Source organism: Cryptomeria japonica, chromosome 6 (genome assembly GCF_030272615.1).
Source record: "Cryptomeria japonica chromosome 6, Sugi_1.0, whole genome shotgun sequence".
NCBI classification, from domain to species: domain Eukaryota; kingdom Viridiplantae; phylum Streptophyta; class Pinopsida; order Cupressales; family Cupressaceae; genus Cryptomeria; species Cryptomeria japonica.
Window position 1 is genome coordinate 211,570,152 of NC_081410.1, and position 23,170 is coordinate 211,593,321.

Genomic DNA, 23,170 nt, shown 5'->3' on the forward strand with positions numbered 1-23,170 from the left:
CCCATTGCACGTGTGTATACGTGGTTCCAAATAACGAACTCGATCTCAGGCCCCACAAACTACTGCTACTCGCATTTGCTTGGCAACTTCCAAATCTATTAAACAATTTCTCTCTGCTATCTATATATATCCCACCCACATCCAATTTCTCTCCGCTCTATGTATCTTACTCAGATCGCATCTGCTCTGCTACTCACAAATCTTTTTTCGGCAGAAAACATGGAAATGGTTCAGGCTTCGTTTCTCTGCTTGTTATTTAGCATTCTCTCCACGACTAATGGAATGCACAGGAACGACTTTCCCCCGAATTTCAAGTTTGGAACTGCTTCCTCTGCCTATCAGGTTTCTTTATCTTCACATCTTCCCTTGTGAATGCTCATTTATTGTTGTCTAATACTCAGGACTCTTATTTCTAACACTTTTTAATTCTGAAACAGTATGAAGGTGCTTGGAGAGAAGGAGGTAAGGGTCTCAGCAACTGGGATGCCTTCACACATTCACCAGGTCTGTTCTCTATGCTAGATCTTCAATGTACTTGAGTGTGTGTTTATAACTGTTTATTGAAATTAATGTGGTGCTGTTAATGAATTTGAACAATACAGGAAGTGTACAAGATGGAAGCAACGGAGACGTAGCGGATGATCAATATCACAAATATCTGGTACACAATCATCATCTATTCAATCCATTTTGTAATCTTCAATTCTCTCAGCTGTATGTTTATTGACCATGGCTGCAAAAACAGGAAGATATCGAGCTCATGGCATCACTTGGGTTAGACACATATAGATTCTCTATATCCTGGTCTCGAATTCTTCCAGGTATATTGCTCTTCGTTTCTCCACTTGAAAGTTTTATGATTAGAGTATTGAACAATGGAAATAGAATTTGAAAGCTCCTTTGCTATGTTTACAGATGGTAAAGGTAAAATCAACCAGGCCGGGATTGAGTATTATAATAATTTTATCGATGCTCTTCTTCGAAATGGTATTCAACCATTTGTTACATTATTCCACTTCGACCTTCCAAATGCACTTCAAGATTCCTACGGCGGATGGATCAGTCCACAGATAGTGTATGCAATCTCTACATTCTATGGCATCTGTTTTCAACATTTAAACAGTAAAACAAATTCGTTTAAAGCTGAAAGTCGCTTACATATATTGACTTGTTTGTGTGCAGAACGGACTTCGAAGCCTACGCGGATATTTGTTTCAAAGCCTTTGGTGACCGGGTAAAGTACTGGGCTACAATGAACGAACCAAATCTTTTTGTTCCACTGGGTTACGCCGTTGGAGTATTTCCTCCTACAAGGTGTTCTGTGCCTTTCGGAAATTGTGTTTCTGGGAATTCCCTATCTGAGCCATATGTTGCTGCACACAATGTTTTGCTCGCACATGCGGCTGCAGTCAACACGTATAGGACGAAATATCAGTATTTTTCATTAATTTCGGGTCTGCCATATGTAAAATAGTTCGTTAATGTTCTTGAATCTGAATTCGTTCTTACACATCTGCGATAATTTTCAGAAAATTCAAGGGGGGTCTATTGGATTCGTGATTAGCGCACCTTGGTATGAACCCTTGGAAGACACTCCCGAGGACAGAGCAGCTGTCCATAGAATTCTAGCATTTAATATACGATGGTGGGTATTCGAAACAATGCTTTCTGATTCAAATTGGGATTCTCGTTTACTCATTAGATATTGCATACATTGCGTTTTATTCAGATCAGACTTATATGGGTGCCATGGAGAAATCGTTGTATTGTTTCCAATTGATATCGATCGCAAGCTCTTAAATTGAATGCAGGTTTCTGGATCCAATTGTTGTGGGGAATTATCCAAGTGAAATGCGTGAACAACTGGGATTGCGCCTACCTACTATCGATACAGAAATGTCTGGGAAGCTTGCAGGATCATTCGATTTCATCGGCATAAACAAGTACACAACATTGTATGCAAGCAGTACCCCTATTCCTTCCCTCGACTCCACTACACGCTTGTATTCGGACTCCATGGTTTATTTGACCGGCGAAAGACAAGGAATTCTCATAGGAGAACGAGTAAGAAGTTCACATGAATTCTCTTTTTAAGTCATGGATTACGTATGCTTGGCCAAGAGTCTGATATGATTTCATTAATTGTTTTCAGACAGGAATGAACGGTTTATATGTTGTGCCTCGTGGAATTCAGGATATGGTGGAATATGTAACACAAATCTACAACAGGCCTCCTATTTTCATCACAGAAAACGGTAAACTATTCCATCTATCCAGCTTTTCAAAATTCGAATGCACGAGGCAGCTTATATGCTCCACAACAAACAATATCTAAAAGATAAGATGTCTGTAAATGGTTGAACAGGGTATGCAGAATCCAAGGATTCCTCTGCCACATTGCAGGAAGCTTTAGAAGACGTGAGGAGAATACATTTTCACAGTGATAACTTGAATTACCTGGCAAAGGCAATCAGGTAATTCTCGTAGAGGGTATTTTACCTTGTATTTATTTTTATTTTTATAATATGGGATGTTTGTTGACGTTGAGCTTTGTATATATTTTTGTTTTTAGCAGGAATGGATCAGATGTGCGCGGATACTTCATTTGGTCTCTTCTTGACAATTTTGAGTGGCGATTCGGTTACAAATTGAGGTTTGGGCTATATTATGTGGATAAGCATTCTCAGAATAGATACCCGAAGCTATCAGCTGAATGGGTAAAACAATTCCTTCGGAAGGACGCAGTCAGCACAATGTAACGACAGGCAAAAAAATCCAGGAAAAAAAAAAAGAACATAATGACGGGAAGAACGGACATGAAATGTAATGTATAATAATTTCACTTGATTTGACTAACTCCGCCCTACAATCCAAAAACCAAAAATGTAAGTATATTGGCAACCTTGGTGAGGGATGGATGATTGTGAGTTCCCATCAAAGAATTGGGAATTGCACAGTGGCTTTTGCATTGTATTTCCAAGATGATTGTACATTAAAAAAAAATAATGTCATTTCGATTTGGTTACTACAAGACATGTGGCGATGTTCGGACGAAATAAATCGCTGGCTTAAAATGTTAGGTTGTGCAATATGTGTTAAAGTATAGTTAAAGCACTTAAAGGAGTTATTAAATGATCAGTATATCATTTTTTATAATTTTTTAAAATATTGTATGTATTGTTTAGTTTGAAATATAATTTTTTTAATAATTCACGTTTTATAAGAGAGAAGTGATTATAAATATATTTTCATTATTATTTTTTTAATTATATTCAAAAATTATAAAAATTATATGTATTGTTTAGTTTGAAATATATATATAATTCACGTTTTATAAGAGAGAAGTGATTATAAATATATTAAAATTATTCTTTTTTTTATTATTCAAAATTGTTACAAAATATTACAATAATTTTAACTACTAGTATAATAATATTTTAAAATATCTAAGTAAAGTACGTTGAGAGACATCAAATTTGAAAATATTTAATATTCATAAATAATAGTAAAAAGTTGATTGTAATAAGATTGACGTGAAATGGTTCAATAAATTAGCAGTGATACTAATACTAATTCATCCCTAATCTCAATCCTATCATTAACATCGATATTGATATTTTAAAATGCTTGGTAAAAAAATTAACGTGACCAATGACACTAGTATGACATGCCCTCCGGCTCCATGTGAACTCTTTTCACCCGGAGCTATGAGTTGGTGAAGCCACAAACGAGGGACCTCATCCCCACACTTCACTTGATCAAACCCGCAAGCCCAACAACTCACAAGGCATGCGAACTCAATGGCCCAATAGGGATTTGAACCTTGGTGGCTGCATCACCAACGAAGTGTTTTAACCACGCCACTACATGTCCAAAGACCAATGAGTTCTATCTCCCCTTCTCTAAAGGAAATGTGGATATGGGTTAGAGGTAAAATAGAAAATAAATTAAATAGGTGGAACAATAGATATCTGTCGCTTGCTAGCAGAGTGCAAGTCTGTCAAAAGATTCTATCTTCATACAACATTTATTATTCATCTGTCTGGATGTTTTGTAACTATCAGATCCTTGAAATCCAGAAAGTTATATGGAAGTTCTTATGGTCTGATGGGGAAGGAAACAATAAGTTACATTCAGTTAAATGGGGTTGGTGTCATATTGAGAAGAGATTGGGAGCGCTCGGACTAAAGGATCTAAGACTCCAATGGATTGCACTTGCTGCAAAATGGATCTTTCAAGCATTTGAAGGCAGTGAACCATGGAAAGTCTTGGTCATAAGCAACATTATGAGGGTTGTACCTAAGGGGGCTAAATCTTGGAAGTCTTAACCTTTTTGTGACCTGGTGGTTGGAGGTTTCCCAGTCTCAGTACAAGGTTCGTGTGTCTTTAAATCTATCTAGAGGGCAATAGTAGGGATAGCAACAATGATCACATTCATGGAGAGAGATGTATCTAGTGGAACCTTTTCCACTACTCCAAACCTCTTGTGCTTACACAAGGCTAATATGCCAGAGCATGGGCTAACAAAGGTATTTGTTGCTTTAAAGACATTATTGATAGTGATATGCTTATGAGTTGGGAAGACTTAGTGCTAAGTATGATCTTCTGACTTCCCAAAAAAGAACTTACAATATGGTTAAAAATGCTTGTGTTGTTCTTCAGTTGCCTAAAAATTGTAATGTGGATAGTAACAAATTTACTAATTATAAATAGAATAATGATATCCTTATTTCTAATGTTAAAACTGTCATTGTTTATAATACCCTCTCTTATGATGAGTCTATTGTCAATCATGCTAATACTTTGTGGTATGCAGATTTATCTTTAAAGCAGTGGAAAAAAGTATTCATAGGATTATGGAACAGTCCTATCGTTCCTAAGAAAACATGTTTTAAATGGTTTATGTTAATTAACAAGCTTCCTTTTAGGAAAGATCAATCCATTATTGATATGTGCAATATATTTAGAGTGCATGAATCTGTTAGACACGTCTTCTTTGAGTGCATTATTGCTAAAGAAATTTGGTTTATGTTTGGTATTTCTATTTCTAACCAGGTTAATATTATGGAATTTCTTACTGGTTGCATCCATGGTTTGAAAAAAGATACTAATCTATTTTGGCATATTCTTTCTACTGATATCTTATGGTACATTTGGAAAATTAGAAATGAAGATAAATTCCAAGGTAAAACTAGGGCCCTTGTTGAGTCATTTCGTGGACTCACTCTTCATTATATTATTTGCTAGTCTCTGTAACTATGAGGATAGAGAAGAACAAACTTATACGGTTTCTCAAAGATGGTCATGGATTTCAATGGAAGCGAGTTGCAAGAGACCACACCTCTTTTGCAACTGCAATGGAGAATCTTGGTGTTGAGATTCAAAAAGACAGAAACCTAACAATGGAACAGATCAAAATGTTGACTTAGCCGCATGAGGGAAGGAAGACAATCTGGATGGAAGGATCTTTAGGGTAGATAGCTTGGATGGAACCATGTCAGGATCATCTTCATGAGTGTTGAGATGTTTTTTGGTTCTTTTTGTTCGAACATGATCATTATCTATGTATACTCTTTTTGCTTGGACACATCATAGAATAGGCTATGTATAGGATTATGTTGTTTATAATGTACATGTAGAACTGTTTGTAGTCATTGATCGGATCTATGTAAGTTGGGATTGTTGGTTTTGAGGCATGACCTCACGTTACTGCTAAAGCTAAACTTTGTGTAATTTTACTCTCTATATTTAATATAAAAAAAAGACAAATGAGTTAGAGATTTTATCTTTATTGTTCATTTACAATTATCCTCTAAATCTCATTTTTCAAAAGAAATCACTCAGAGATAAACTTTACCCTCAAATACATAAGCCTGCATATGTCCCCTTTATATCTCAGCTTATAAAAAGCCTCATTGAACAAGATACATTCGAATCTAAAAATTTAAGATCAAAATCAAACCTATTCTCACCAAGATATAAGTATGATTCAAATAACCTGAACAACTATAATCAAATATATCATAAATTATTTTATGTGGATTTCATTGTCATTTGTTTATATTTCGGAATTTGTTTTTCAAATAAAAGTAACTAAAGATATTTAAAAATCCTAAACACATACCTTGATCTTTGTTTCTCAACAAACATCCAATTTTTGTACTCTTAAGGAAACATGATCTCTGATTTGGATTCCCCAAACCCAGAGCACAAAGTGGCACCCTGACAAATTATAAATAAAGAAAACTTTCAAATTATGCAAAGTATACTTTCTCTTCTAGTTAAGAGTAATATTAATAAGGAAAACTTGTAATTTTCATAAAACAAATTCTTGCACTAATGCAAGTTTACTATACTAAGTATACCATGCACTACCTATTGGATCCATATTCAAATAGAAGTAAAAATTAAACAAAAAGAAGCTAAAAAAAATAGTTTTTATGAGCCCAATGAAAATGCATGTCTTCAAAATATTTTTGTTATTTTATTTTATTTTATTTTATTTTATTTTAGTTATTTAATTTAATTATTATTATTTTAATTTTTTTATTTTTTAATTCTTAAATAATTTTTAAATTTTAATTAGATTTTTTTCTTAGTTTTATATTAAAAATAAAATTATTATACTCCTTTTTTAATGTATCAAGCCATGAAATCAACAAATTTACAATCTCGATATTTCAACTTGATTTTAAATGATCAATAACACTCACAATGATGTCAAATTAAATGCCTATAGTTTTTATTAACACATATTTTGACATCCATATGTGATATCATGTGATATTATGCAATATTTCTAGATGATGTTTCACGAAGTGTGACCTGAAATGTTGATGCAAAAGTTCTCACATAGTTTAATCTAGAAATCTTGCATAATATCAACATGGACTGTGGAAATACAATAAATTTGATCCATGTGTGAGTGTAATACGCCTTTCAACGTAATAATATAATCATAATATATTTTTATATAATTATAATGTGTTGTCTATCTATATGAATTAGTATACATATCTTGAAAAATATTCATAATAATCTTTTTAAAATATTTATTTTTAATAATGACCTTCAAAACCCCTCTCTCTCTCTCTCACACATGCAATACATTAATTAATTCCTATTTATAATATTTAATTTATAAATTATAGTTATAAAACTTAATTATTTAAACATTAAAATGGACTTAAAAATTTTAAAATATTTATATTTGATATTTTATAATTTTTGTGGTGATTATTATTATAAAAAAATCTAATATTAATATCTTAGTTTTAATTATTTAATCATAAAATTAAATTTTAAATATTTTAAACTATTCACAATATTTATAATTTTTAATAATTTGTAAATTCTCAATTACAATTATAATTTATAATTAATATCATAATTATTTAAAATTAAATTTTAAATATTTATAGTTTATAATTTTTCAATGATTATTATTATAAAAAGTTAGAATACTAATATTGTAATTTAATTTTATAGTAATAATTTTATTCTTTTGGCAAAAGTGGACGAGCCACATATATATATTATAATTATAATAGATCGGTTCAAGAGCTCCTGGAGGAAAGAACCAGCTAAGAAAACCTCCATTCCTTGCTCAAGATTGCAATGTATAGGAGGCCGACACTAAGAGTGAAGGTTGCATATCTAGCTAAATAGAAGTATGGAACATCCAAAGAAGCCTAAATTTTACCCGAGTAACACCAAAAATATCAGTGTATCCAAGGACTAACACAGTCAAATCATTACAATTCAATATTGATCATGAATTAAACAACCTAAGTAGACCATTCAGAGACCATAGTCAAAGCACCAAATATTCTGCAAATCTAGCATAATGACAATTTACATATATCTGCACCCTTCTTCATACTTATCAAGATTCTACCATCAAACAAAACTGAGGATAGGCATAAAATATAACCCAAAAACTATATGAATGCCAAGATTACTCCATAGGCTACGAGCCTGACAATAAGCCATCTCCAACATTTAATGCAGCAAAGGAATTTATGAGGCCTTCAATCGATGAACAATGGATCTTGTTAACTTGGTCAAATGAGAGCCGAAGAGGTGGAGAGACTCAGTTAACCTGCATTGAATCTTCATTACCCACTAGCACTGGTGGAGAGAGAGCAGAGGGATCCATTTGCCCATGTCCATGGCCTAAGATCGCTAGGATGGCTTGTAATTTTGAGAAGATTCGGCTTTTTAAGTCTTAACTTAAACCTCTACCAATATTGCAAACAACTATTGGGAAAGGTTTTACATTTTGCAAGGAGAGTGACAGCTTTATGCTATCAAATATTGGGGGAAAATCATCATGACTAAGTAGGAATTGCTTGGGGAATAAACCACCAACTTTTGCTTGACCATTCCATAGATCATACTTGCGGATGGCTTCCAAAAGTTGGTTATCATCCAAAAAATCTGCCTGGATCGTTTTATGGATGATGTTTTTTAAGGGAGCCCATGACTGCAACACATCAACTACATTGGAAAGGAAGATAGAAACCATTTGGGAGGGAAAAACAAACCTTTTCTCCTATGGATAAAGGATTTCTTCACCGATAATCCTCTGGATGTTGTGTTTGTAATGTTGACAGGAGATGTTGAAGGCGATTCCCAATTGGTCCTCGGCGATATGATCCTCAAACGACATCTCCCAAATAGTGACTTTCAAGGGCATTCCGAAATTTCATGGAGAAAACTCCATTATGCATCAAAATAGGGTAGGCTACAGAAGAAAAAACAAGCAAGTGAAGTATCAACACTCAGTAAAAAGAAATGGCTATCTTGAGAGTCAGATTCCTTGTCAAAATCATTACAAATCTCCATATGATGTGAAATGATTAACAAGTCTGCACAACATGCTTGAAGCTGGTTTTTTAATTATATTGGAAATTGGCAAGAGATGCTGCATGTGTGAGATCAAATGAGGAAATATCTTTGATCTCACGAGGCTCATAGTATAGGCCGCCATCATACTACCAACATGGAGGATGAATGAAAGAATGACAGACATCATTTCGGCCGCCATCGTATTGCCAGCAAGGAAGAGGGGTGAAGAATCAATCATCACGATGTAATAAAGGTGAACATGGCATGTGTTTGTAGGCTCATGAGATGAAGTGCCAATCTTTAAATCAAATGCACTACAAATTTAGAATCATCATTATCTACTCACTTGAGAAAAACCAAAAAGTTAATTCATTTTGCAGAAATCTTGAATAATAAAATGAAAAGTGTGCCATTCATTTAAATATTTTTTCTTTCAGCGTTGACAATGCTTGCTAGTTGAGAAAAAAATTCCATATTGAAATTTGGAAGTGAAGAGTCCACTTCCAGCTTGTCACAGCCCAAATTTGCTAATACATCTGCTACTCTATTACCTTCCCTGAATGCGTGAGAGATGCAACATTCCTCAAACAAATCTAGTAACAACCATGCTTGATTTAAAATGTAGGAAATTTTCCAGTTAAATGAACATCTAGAAATGCAAGCTTTCACTATAATAGAAGAATCTCCTTCAACATGTATCCTAGTGAACCTAAGTTTTTTTGGCGCCAATGTTAGTCTGTATAATAGGGAAAGAGCTTCCACTAAATTATTTGTACTAGGAGAAATTTAGGAGAAGATTTAGCTGCCAAGAGAAGACCTAAGTGATCTCTAATACAAACTTCAATCCTCGAATCACCAGGGTTTCCCCTAGATGAACCATCAAAGTTTAACTTGACAAAGCCAATTGGAGGAGGTTGCCATTTAACTAGGTTTCTGTTGATTGGATTATTTTCCCAGTCAAATGTAGCACAAAAAGAAAGGATAGTTAGACCTTTCCAAATCTTGATAATGCGACCATCCCAAGATGAAAAATTAAAATTGCTATTTGTGTTCTTGATATAAGCATTAACCTGTTCTGGAGCATATTTCTCAATTCCTTCTAGAACCAAATGAATTGGAGATTCAATATATCAAAATATTCTTTTATTTCTTTCCCACCAGATTGACCATGACAGTTGTCAGAATACATTTCCAAATGCTTGCAAATAAAGAGTTTGTGAATAGAGTAGGCCAGGATTGGAAAAGCTCCCATAAAGTATAGGGCAACGACATAGATAGATTCGGTTTTCCAAAACATGGATCCAACATTGTTGAGCAAAGGAACACCTTTGGAGTAAATGATATGTAGTTTCAATTTCAGCTTTGCATAATACACAAGCGAAAGAGTTAGCAATATGTAATCTTTCCAATTTATCACTTGTTAATATCCTCTTTCTCAAAGCTAACCAGGCAAAGCAACCTGCTTTAGGAAGCACAACACTATTCCAACAAAATGAAAAGGCTTTACTCTTAACTTGCTAATTTTTTATATGTCGGACAGCCACATAACCATCTTTAATTGAATATTTTCCATCATGAGTTGGAGCCCATAACAATTTTTCTTCTTGATTCGAAATATACACTCTTCTTCTTGCCAATATTTCCTGAAAACAAATCCTTTGATCATCTCTAATTGGTAGATCAAGAGCATCTTTCCAAATGGCTTTCCCTAAAAAAATTTCCACACCAATAACATAATCTATCAAAAGTGAACCCCATCATTTTTTTATAGTTGGGATGGCATCCAATAGAAGCTCTAAAAACTTTAAAGGAGGCAGACCATTCCACAAGTCCTCCCAAAACTGAATTCTCTCACCATTTTGAACCTCCCAAGACACATATCTTGTAATAATCTCCCTACAAGACATCATGAAGTTCCAAACAGCTGACCCTTTTGGAGAGTCAAGAGTTGTTATTACTTAGAAAGGGTTTAAAGAGTCCAAGTATTTTTCCTACATGATTTTGTGCCACTTGTTGTCTGGTTTGGAGACCATTTGCCACACAAGTTTACCCCCAAAGGCAATGTTTCTTTTAGATAAATCATGTAGACCAAATCCCACTCCCCCCTTATCATGTGCCATTTCCTGAATTGATATAAGCGGGATCTTCTTTTCTTCTAACATATTGTCCCTCCATAAGAAACCTCTAATGAGTTTCTCAATCTGATGAATGACTCCAGTAGGGGCTTTGAGGACTAAAATGTAATAATTGGGAATGACAGACAAGACTATTTTTATTAGAAGTAATCTACCTGATAGGGACACCCAACGAGCCTTCCATGTGGAAATGGTATTCTTAATTATGTCTATAATAGATTTCCAATAAGCTGACTTATTGGCACCCACAAAAAAAGGAATGCCAAGATATGTGGTGGGAAGACATTCTTGTGAGAAACCCAAAGTATCAACAATTTTCCTTGTGATGACATCATTTGTATTAAAAACATATATCTTTGATTTCTGATCATTTATTATTTGTCCTGAAACTGCCATGTAAAGATCCAAAGTTTGTTTGATCTTCTTTGCCTCCTGAACATTTGATTTACCAAATAACAGTGTGTCATCAACAAATAAAGAATGTGTAACTGACATAGATGTTCCTTCAATATGAGCACCCCTCCAAATCCCTTGACCATATTTAGAATTAATGTTCTGCTAAAATCTTTCACCATAATTATAAATAGAGACGGGGATAGGGGGTCTCCTTGTTTCACACCTTGTGAGGAAGCAAAGAAACCAACAGGAGCACCATTAATTAACATTGAAAAGTAAGCTCCTGAGATACATGCCCTGACCCACTTACACCACTTCTCAGCAAATCCAAATTTGCAAAGACTTTAAACAAAAAAGACCATTTAAGTTTATCATATGCTTTCATCATATCCAATTTGACTAAAAAAGAAGAGACATTGTTTGAATGGATGGAGTGTAACACTTCATGGGCCACTAAGGCACCTTTCATGGTCTCTATTCATGGTATAAAACCACCCTATTCTGGGGATATGATTTTGATAATCAGTTTCTGCAGTCTCAGATAAATGGCTTTGGTAATGATCTTGTATATTATATTGCATAGCGAAATGGGTCTAAAATCTGCAAAAGATGTTGGCTCTTTGATTTTCAAAATAATAGAAATATTAGTAGTATTGAAATTTCAAAGAATGGATGAGATCTTTCTTGACTTGTCTATTACTACCAGCAATTCAAAACCCAAAACATCCCAACATTTTTGGAAAAAAAGAGTCATAAAACCATCCGAATCGAGGCCTTATCCAGCGAGAAAGAAAAGACTACGGATCTCTTCAATTTTGAAAGGGGCCAATAATTGTTTATTATCAAGGGGACAAACAATATGAGGGATAGCATCCATAATCTCTTGCTCTTACACATCAAGTGGAAGGTCTGAAGAAGTAGGAGCAAGTAAGTTCTTAAAGTAATTTACTCCTTCATCTTGAATTTCTTGTGCATCTCGAAGGGTTTTTCCTAAGGAAGATTCCTTAATGGAAAATATAGTAGTGGTTGCCCTCTTCTACTTAGCTGACATCTGGAAAAAAAATTGGTGTTTTTATCCCCTTCCCTTAACCATAGCTCATGAGACTTCTATCTCTGGTATTCCTCCTCTCTCTTACAAACTTCTTCCCATTCCACCTGAACCTGTTTCTGCTTAGCAAACAACTCTGAATCTAGCCCTTTAGAGATTATTTGTTCATTAATCAAATGCAACTAGTTTTCAACAAGTTCTTTTTGAGCAAATATGTTTTTGAAGACTTCTTATTCCATGTCTTAATTTGAGCTTTAACAAACTGCATTTTTTTATGGAACTAAAACATTTTGGTGCCCACCACCTGGGGAGCACTTACCTGCCACTATCGAATCAAGGCATGAAAGTGAGGATGTTGGAACCACATCCTTTCAAATTTGAAAGAAGGTTTATGGTTATGTTTTGGTAAGGCTACCATTTTTTTAACACTCAAAAGGATAGGGAAATGATTTGAACGTGATAAGGTTAAAATTTGAACCTGCAAAGAATAGTTTTGAGCCCTCCACTCTTGTGAAAAGAGAAATCTATCTAATCTCTCCGCAATTTGTAAGAAGTCAGCTCTCTGATTAGTCCATGTAAAAAAAACCATTTTGTGGAAGACTATCAAACAAGTCATTATCATTTATAAATTCTTTGAAATCTTCAATAGTCTTGATAGGGGGGCAAATACCACCTTTTTTTTCCTCTAGTGAAGTAATTGCATTAAAATCTCCCTCCCCCCCCCCAAAAAAAAAGAAAAAATATTTTGCCCTACAACTTGTTGAATGATCAAAGTGAGAGAGGACCATAAATTATTCTTATCCTAGGTAGATGTTGGGCCATAAACATTTATCAAATTAAAAAACATGTCAAAATTCTTTATACTAATATGCTGCCAATTGGTTCCTTGCTTCACAAACTGAGCAATTATCGACTTTGGATTCCAGAGTACTACGAGACCTCCTAAAGCACCTATACTCTGGTTGTGTGATAATTTCCAATTCGGCCATTTGGCTATTGTTTTCTGAAAAACCTCATTTGACATTTTAGTTTCTTGAAGCAAAACTACATCTGCCTAAGAAGAGTCAAGTTGTAACTTGATTCTCTTCCTTTTGTTAGAGGCATTTATACCCTTGACATTCCAAGACAAAACTTTCATACCTATTGAGGAGAACTACATTTAGTCCTCCTCGTAACTCTCTTTGTAGCTGAGAATTTTTTTATCAATGGTGGTTTGGACACCATCCTCAATTTCTTCTTTTGCTTTAACCACTTTTGACTTTCTCCCTCTTGTTTTAGGAGTTCTCAAATCTGATTTACCTAAAGCAGGCGTTTGGGAGATGGAAATGGTTTGAGAAAAATAAAAAATTCCCTTAAATTTATCTTCTTCCAAGGTCAAGTTACAAGGGACAAAATCTAATTGCTCTTCCACTATTAGAACCTCTTTTCGGTCTATTTTTAAAAAATTTCTTGGAAACACAATCAGTGATAGTTGGTGACTGATATCAACATCATCCAGACCAGTGTTAAATGGACCAAAATAATGCATATTTTCCAGAATGGCATGATCAACTGGCAAAATTTGATCAGTCACAATATCCTAAGTTTGAACCACTACCTTTTGATTCCCAATCCAGTCTTCATAGTGAGAGTATGAAAATATCTCAAGGCCCTCAAATTTAGTTAAATGAGACATATTGTCAACTTTGCCACTCATGCTAGATCCAGTCTTATTAAAATGCCCTACTAATTGCAGATAATTAACATAATTTCCTAGCATCTCCTCATGAGCAATTTCATCAAAACATTGAGAAGCCACACTTAAAATCAACTCATCCGCCATTCTTTGAAGCTCTTCTTCTGATTTCTTGTTACACTTAACATGATGCAAGGAAGGAGAGAATGGCTCTTTATGAATGAAATCAATTAAATCACTCTGGAAGATCAAATTTTGAACAATATTTTCTAATTTAAAGTGAGATTGGATTCCTTCATGTGAAATGTTTAAAAAAAATTGTCTATTACCCATAGGCTTATGAAGCCAAAATGTTCTATTCAAAGATAAACTAGAATTGGTAGTCTTTCCAAAAAACCAGCTCCTATCATAACCTAAGAACTTGTTCTTTCTCTGAATAGATGGGATAAATACCTTAAGAAATGCATCTAAAAATGCTTTACAAACCAACTTAAGATCGATTGCATTTAGGTCTTTTTGATTAGGAGAAACAGATGAACCGTCTGGATGGGTATTCTTAAACAATGACTCAAACGGGACATTTAAAATCATCGTTTCATATACTTTAAACGATAGTAATGAAGGCTCCTCACCCAATCCCGCATCCTCATATTGACCTTTGTTTTCAGTCAAATGTAAAGAGCATTGAAAAGGATACGAAGTGTGATCTTTACACACAAAAATCCTTTGTTGAGCAGTGCCCTGACACTTTGTGTTGTAGTGACCCAGAAAATTTTGATGTTGATCTACATAGGTAGCATTTTGGATTTGTATTTTTTGATCCCATGAACCCCACTTGATTTGAATAGAGGTTGAGTAGGGAAAAGACTGAGAAAGATTGAGAAGAAGACACACTCTGACTGGCAAATTGATAAACTCAAATGGGATCAAATCATGTTTTATGAAAATTCCAAACTTGTTTGCCAGAATCTCAATGATATCAGGGTCTTTGTATTCTAGGGGTAGGTCTGCAAATGATATCCAGAAAGGCATGAATTGACATAAATTTGGGTCAGGCTTAAAATTTGGAACCCAAGGCAAAGTAAAAAGCTTAGAACCCATGCAAAAACAACCCTTGTGTTTATGGACTTCATCTCTATTCTCTTTCTAATCAAATAAAACAATTAGGAATTTTGATTGTGAGTCTATAAATGAAATAGTCTTAACCCCTATCCACATTTTATTTGCCCATTCCATAATATCAGAAAGCTGAAGATTTTGGTCCCAGAATTTACCTATGAGTGTCGTATCCTTCAAGAATTTGATATGAGATCAAAGTAACTCATCTAGCAATGCAATGCTATAATTGTTGTTAATAAAACCACCATCAACATCTTACTCTATGGGATGATCCTTGGGCCTATCTTTCTCAGATTGCAACACCTTCTCCTCAGTCCTGTTTTTCTCAGTTTGTGGTACCTTCTTTCTCCAGGTTCTTATATATTTATTTGGTATGAAGGGAGCACTATTAGTTCGTATTGCCTTCAAAACTTCCCCTTATGTAGACCTATTTTGGATCAAAATATTATTTGGACTAGAAAGAAATTTAGGGTTTTTTATAGAGACATTGTTTGGCCACGAAATGGGAGACGGCAGTAAGTGTTTGCACACCTATGAAATACATTTGTACTCTTACCATGAACATTGAAGTGCTTATTTTGGCATATTATTTCATCAAAGGTCTTCGAATGATCCCTATTTAGCACTCGAGGAGATCCATCACAAATGTCAAAAACAACCCTAGGGTTGAGTTTCTACTATCTTCTCTTGCTCGTCAAAGTATGAGCTTGTTGATGACCGTATTTGTGCTTGTGACCTAGCCAATCTTTACCTACAAAACCCTGTTGCAAACCTGTCCTTCCCGCACCTTGAGAATTTACGTGCCCATTGCTCAATTCAAATTTTGGGTAGCGGTCACTCCCACTTCTCTTCCGCTCCATATATATATGGCGTATGGAGTGATGAGGAGATATAGACATAACAAATATATGTAAGTGTGGCATTCATATCATCGAGGAGGTGTTAATACCTCATCATGTAACCCCTCGAGGAGGGGGTCCCCCTTTCTAACCCCCACTGGTTTGTAGCTCCAATTAAAAGCGTTCTTAATAAATAAAAATCACAACATTACCGATCAAAAAATAATAATTTCAAAATTTTTTATTTCTTATTATAATTTATATTTATAGTAATTTTTATAATCGTAAAATAAAATTTTAAATATTTTAAAATATTTACATAATTTATAGTTTATAATAATTTCAAAATTTATGGGGGATGTCCCCGCAGTGCAACGGTATGTTGTGATTGATAGGGAGGTTTCATGTTCGAACCCTTGCAGGTATTGTGCACGCTGATTGAGAAAGCCCGCTTGTTTCGATATGTTCGACGGTGGCAATTGGTACCCATGTTGCAGTTGGTTTTGATGCCTCTTCGTTCGTTGTACACGCAACACAAATCCTCGTGTTGCGGTCCCTCTCATGGCTTCGTTGGTGTTGATGCCTTTTCGTTCACAGTCCATGTAGCATAAAAAGATCCTCGTGTTGCAATCCCTCTCGTGCCAAAAAATTGTCGATGATTCATGATGCCCCCCTGCCAGTTTAAGGAGCGACAAAGCTTGTGTTGGAGAGATAAGGAGAATTGTAATGGAGTGATAAGGAGATGTTTGGAGAGATAAGGCGTATGGAGTGATAAGGAGAGATAGACATAACAAATATATGTAAGTGTGGCATCCATATCATCGAGGAGGTGTTAATACCTCATCATGTAATCCCTTGAGGAAGGGGTCCCCCTTTTTGACCCCCACTGGTTCGTAGCTCCAATTAAAAATGTTCTTAATAAATAAAAATCACAGCATTACCAATCAAAAAATTAATAATTTCAAATTTTTTTATTTCTTATTATAATTTATATTTTTAGAATTTTTTTTTATCATTAAATAATTGTTAAGGGACATCCTTGCATTAAATCCACAAAAAGAGTATGAAGTATTAGACAGGACCAGTCCCAATAACATCCTACTACCAATTACCTCCTATCATCCTATCTATCTTCTTACCCTTCCCAAAATGGCCCAAGATCGTAGACATGTGGATTGTGCTAAAGCTTTAACATCCCATGTCCAGATATCAACACCTTTTTCAGCCTCTTCTTTGAAACATTCTCAAGAACGACATATATCTGCTTTTGCAAGTGAGCCTAATCAACGTATCCATGCTTTGACACCACAAGGTTGAAAAGTCACCACCATAATGAAAATTTCCACCCAACCCTGAATGCCAATATATACTTCACACTATCACATTAATTAGTATCTCTCTTCCCAAAACAACACACATTGTTTATTTTTTATGAACCACCTGGATTAATAATGCTTGGGCCATCGAAAAATCAATTAGATAATCTCCCAATATATAGACTATTTATTGTCTTGGCTAGTGCAACGGCCAACAAGTCACCATCCATTCCATCTTATCTCTATTAGTGCTACCTCACTCGATCCATCCAGTAAGGGTAATAAATATCCAGAGTGCAACCTCATGCTAACGGATAGTACCATCAACCCCTCGCCAATTCCAAGTATTAGTTAGCTGTCGCCACCCTGTCCTAGTCCATGTTGTCATTTGTTTCTCCTTCAACAACCTTTTACACCCAAGTCATTAGGTCTCCCATTTCCTTCTCGATATATGTGGGACACACAAAAATCTTCAAATTTCCTTATTATGTCTCGAATCAGTCTTAGCCATCTACCAAGCACCCAATTAGGTGTCACATTCTGTGAGGTAGCATTTAGAGTGATAAGAGAGTCCCCTTCTAAGTGCAAGCTTGCATCTACCTCAAGAGTATAGCTCGGAATTTAGTCATATTGTTGGTAGTATCTTCAAGAATTCGGCTTTCTCACATAGGATTCTCCTCAAGGGATCTCTAATCACACACCTTGTTCTAGTTGGACCCAAGTTCCCTTTCAAGGTCCTATTGAAGTTGATTTTGATCCATCCCTTATCGGATTCTTTCCATTTCACACTATTCCTAAGATTAAAAGGAAGATCAACCTTCAAGTATCCATTAACGAAAATATTTTTATAATATTAATTATAATTTGAAAAAAATATTAAAAATAATCTTAATATATTAAATATAAATATCAAACATAAAATTAATTATAGTGTGTTTTAGAATATTTATAAATATAATTAATTATATTGTTATTTTAATAATTTTATAATTTAATTTTTAAATTTCTAAGTTATAATTTGTAGTGAATATTTTATAATAATTATTATAAAAAAATACAATCCTAATAAATTTGGATTTAATTATTTAAATGTAGAATTAAATTTTAAATTTTAATATTTTGAAATATTTCTAATATTTCTAATTTATAATTGAAGATTTATTATATATATTAATTTTTAAATTTAATTTTTAATTAATCAATTATAATTTCTAATTTATATTTCATAGTTTTTATAATAATTATTATAATAATAAATTTTAAAATCTTAATTTTAAAGATTTTTTTTTTAAGAGTTGAATTAACTTTTTAATGTGATTGGTGATGCTAGCATGATACAATGTCCAATACCATGTGAAACACTTTTGACCCAAAGCTATGAACTAGTGAGGTCACAAATAGGGGACCTCGTTCCCATTTAACTTTTTAACATGATTGGTGACGTTGGCACAACACGCTCTTTGGTACCATGTGAAACACTTTTAACCCAGAGCTATGAACTAGGGAGGTCGCAAATGGGGGACATCATCCCCATTTGACAAATTTAAGGCTCAAATGAGTGCGAGCACATTGAATCAACAAAATTACAAGCTTGCGATCACAATGGCCTAGTAGGGGTTTGAACCATGGTGGTCATATTTTGTTCTCTTGGCTCTCTCACTTTCTCTCTTGCCCTGATGATGGATCATGGTGTTTGATCTAAAATGTTGACAGCATAAAAAACTACACAGTCAAATCCAGGAGTATAAAAAACATAACAAGTCTACCGCTTAACCAACACACTATGGAAAGAACCTTTAAAATTTAATTATATTTTCTTAAGACGTTCATAATATTTATTATTTATTATTTCTAGTAATTTTAATTTTTTTAAATATTGAAAATATTTATAATTTATAATTTATTATTTTTAATATTATTTAATTAATATTATAATATTTATAATTTATTATATTTAACTTTAAATTTCTTAGTTATAATTTTTAGTTTATATTTTATAAATTTTATAACAATGATTTATAAAATATAAATAACTAATGTCATTTAGGATAACGAAATTATGTAAATCTATGACACTGACAAAGTAATAATAACACATATTGATCAAATTTTATACCTTATAACCAAGTGGGGTTTAGACTTAACCTTTTTATTTTACTTACATTCGGATTAGAAATCAAGAGACCTTTTTCAATGTCTTGGTATAAAATTAAGTATTTTTTTTTTTAATGTCCTATATCACTTTCACAAGGGCATAAAGCAATAACTTTTGAAAGAATGTCTTAACCCAAAGGGGAAATCACAAACTTTTAAAGGCTTCTTCTTTGTAGGCTTCTATTTAAGCTCAACTTTAATCCATTTTTCCTTCTCTAATTTAATTGGATTTAAGTGTCAAAATTTGATAGCCAAACTTCTTCCCCCTAGGAAGATTGAATATTAAGCTTTTATTTAGATTTAGCTTTCTTTAATGTTCTTTTGGTCTTTCTTTCTCTCTCTCTCTTGATTCCTTGGGTTTTACCACTTCTGAGACATCAAATTATATATTTTTTAGATGATATGAGATATATATATACTATCTTACTATTTCATTTTATCTAATTTTTCATAATGCGCTAATGGTGGTAGACCTTCAAGCCTACTATCTCAAACAAGAACTCTAATTCTTTATATCTATAGTTTTTATATGTGTGTAATGCAAACTTGTCCATCCTCAACTATAACTAAATTTGTAATATTAGTATTCAAATTATTTTTATATGAAATATTTGGACATATAAATAATATGTCATTGAGGATAACCAAAATATGTGAATCTATGAAGGTAATGAAGGGTAAGTGTACCAAGATGGTGAACAAAAAGGGGGTAAGTGGCCATTCTTTTTTCTAAAATCAGTTAAACCTAAACTTGGAGGAGGAATTTGAGACTTGGGCACTCAAAATTTGAAGATACCAAAATGAAAAGAATTATAGTACTCTGAATCTATTTTCTAAACTACTAAAGTTTTTCAAAAATGGATAAGGTTAAGGGGCCAAATTTTTCATGTGCACAAAAGTGTTCCTATTTTTTTCAGTAAAACATAACATAGTCTGGTGTGCAGGTCAAAAAAGTTATAGTTGCATTTAGTATTTAGAAAAAACCCTTTTTTGGAAAGATAGGTAAGAGTGAGTACTAGAAGTTGTGGTTTTTTTTGTAATTTTTTGTCAAGTATTTTTTTCTTGTGATTTTTTGAAGTGGACGCATCTTGAAAATTAGATGCATGTTCATGCGCATCACATTGATTGCACCAAAAGAATCAAAAATTTGAACTTTTATTTTTCAAAGTGGAAAGAATTAAGTGTAGAACAATAGTATATATGTTATTTCAAATTCGGACAAGTAGTTCAAAATTTATTAAAAAAATGGTACACATGTCTCTAGGAACTATGGAGACATTGATAAAAGATTAAAATTTAATATGTTAGTGTTGTTCAAATCTAAAAAAATTATATGGTTAGAAAGCTCAAAAGACGTGTGAAATTATGGTAGTAATTTTACAAATACCCACTTGATAACATGTAAACATGATGACGAGGAAGTTGAGAAACCATATTGGAAGAAGAAACATGTAAATAAGAGGGAAATGAAGCTCCCAAGATTAAGACTTGTCATTCAATGCTAAGTACGAGGAAAAACACATACGTGTTATTTAAATTATACATGTGTATGTGTTATTTGAAATAAAAACACGAACGCACTTTTATGTGATCAAAACACACACACATTATAACAAGTGCATATTGTGGTAAACAAGAAAAACACATATGCATTTTGTTGACAATCTAGAAAAGGAACATGCCCCTAGATGCTAATGTCTTTGGCCTTCCCTTAGTCTTTTTTTCATCAGGATATATACATAAAATATAACATGTAAGTAGCTTATACTTTAAGTTATATTTTATGTATATATTGGCAAGATGTTTGAGAATGGTTCTAGATCTCTAGGAATCATAATGCAAATTCTAGATTTTAGGAGATCTTATAATTTTTCAGACTTAGTCAAATTTTAGTAATCAGTAGGCTCCTATCAACACTCTCTTGCTATCTCTCCATCTCACATTATTTGTCTCCCCCAAGATCTAACCTATCTATTTTCCTATATCTCTCCTCCTCCCTCTCTACCTCTCTCTATCTCACTCTCTCCCCAAGCTATAGATCTTATAATTTCTTATATTGTCAAATTTCAATAATCACTAAGCTCATATTATCATTCTCTCTATCTTTATTTCACTCTCTTTGTCTCCCTCAATCTCTAAGCCTATCTCTCTTCATATCACCCCTCTCCCCTCTCTCCCCCATCTCTCTATTTCATTCTCACCTCTCTCCCCAAGCTCTAAATGTATCTCTCTCACCCTTCAACTCTGCATCTCCTCTCTCTTCTCTACCTACCTCACACACATTATCTACTCTTTATCTCACCTCTATCTCCCCCTCCCCACCTCTCTCTCTCTCCCCCTTCCCACACTCTACTTATCTCTATCTTTTTTCTCCCTCTCCCTACATACATCCCCCACCTCTCTCTCTCTCTCTCTCTCTCTCTCTCTCTCTCTCTCTCTCTCTCTCTCTCTCTCTCTCTCCCTCTCCCTCCCTCTCCCTCCTTATCACACTCTCAACCTTTCCTCTATAGAACTTACCTCTATCTCCCCCCCCCTCTCTCTCCATACCTCTGCATCCCTCCCTACCCACCTCTATTTATCTACATAAATCTTCCTCCCTCCTCTCTTTATTTCTTTTTATCTCACTCTCTTTGTCTCCCCTGATCTTTATACATATCTCTCTCCCTATCACTCTCCCTCTCTCCCATCTCTCTAGGTAAGTTCACCAAGATGGTGAACAAAAAGGGAGTATAAGTGGCCACTTTTTTTTCTAAAAATAGATAAACCTGAACTTCAAATAGATATTTGAAGGTCATGCACTCAAAAGTAGGAGTTGAGAAAAGAATAATAATTGTAGTACTCTGAGTCTAGTTTCTAAACTACTAAATTTTTTAAAAATTGGATAAGATTAAGAGGTTCAAACCTCTCATGCACGAAAAATTGTTCTTGATTTTTTTAGAAAAACATAACATAATTGTTTTCGTGTGTTGCACAAAATATATAGTTAGATTTAGTATTTTGCAAAACCCTTTGGTAGGATGATAGGTAAGAGTGAGATCTAGAAGTTGTGTATTTTTTTGTAATTTTCCGTTGAATAATTTTTTTAATGATTTTTTGAAGTGACCGCATCCTAAAAATTTGGTACTTGTTCATGCGTTGGGCATAACTTGCATCAAAATAATAAAAAATGCAAACTTCTTTTTTTTTAAAGTGTATATAATCTAGTGTAGAAAAATAATATGTAATTTATTTTGAATTTGGTCAAGTATATCAAAAGTTATTTAAAAATTGGTAGACATATATCTGTGATGACTGTCAAGGCACTGGTAAAGAAAATTAAAGTTTATTATGCTAATGTTGTCCAAAAATAGAAAAATTTATATGGTCAGAAAACTAAGAAGACGTGTGAGATTATGGTGGTAATTTTAGAGATACCCACTTGTAACCCTGATGACGACAAAGTCGAGAAATCATGTCGAAAGATGAAAAAATGTGTAAAGGGACAAAAATGAGGGGAAAATGGGCTTGCAAACCTTAGGGTCGTTTTCCAACCCTCTTACCAAGCCAAAACCTGCACGGGTTTTGAAAACAAAAAGTACTATTCGCAGTTCTACATAACCTACGGGTTATGTAGAACTAAAACTATTATTTTGTATTTC

At 33.8% G+C, this 23,170-nt stretch overlaps 1 protein-coding gene across 1 annotated transcript in view; it reads left to right on the plus strand.

Annotated features, from left to right (window-relative positions):
* Positions 1–207: 207 nt before the first annotated feature.
* Positions 208–23,170, plus strand: part of LOC131050957 (coniferin beta-glucosidase-like) — a 53,205-nt gene continuing 30,242 nt past the window's right edge. The window contains exons 1-11 of the mRNA XM_059222017.1: positions 208–342; positions 438–504; positions 603–661; positions 746–821; positions 916–1,075; positions 1,183–1,431; positions 1,526–1,645; positions 1,812–2,064; positions 2,153–2,255; positions 2,366–2,474; positions 2,576–2,755. Of these exons, the coding sequence (XP_059078000.1) occupies positions 220–342; positions 438–504; positions 603–661; positions 746–821; positions 916–1,075; positions 1,183–1,431; positions 1,526–1,645; positions 1,812–2,064; positions 2,153–2,255; positions 2,366–2,474; positions 2,576–2,755 (1,499 nt within the window). The 5' untranslated portion in view covers positions 208–219. The remainder of the gene's footprint in view (positions 343–437; positions 505–602; positions 662–745; positions 822–915; positions 1,076–1,182; positions 1,432–1,525; positions 1,646–1,811; positions 2,065–2,152; positions 2,256–2,365; positions 2,475–2,575; positions 2,756–23,170) is intronic.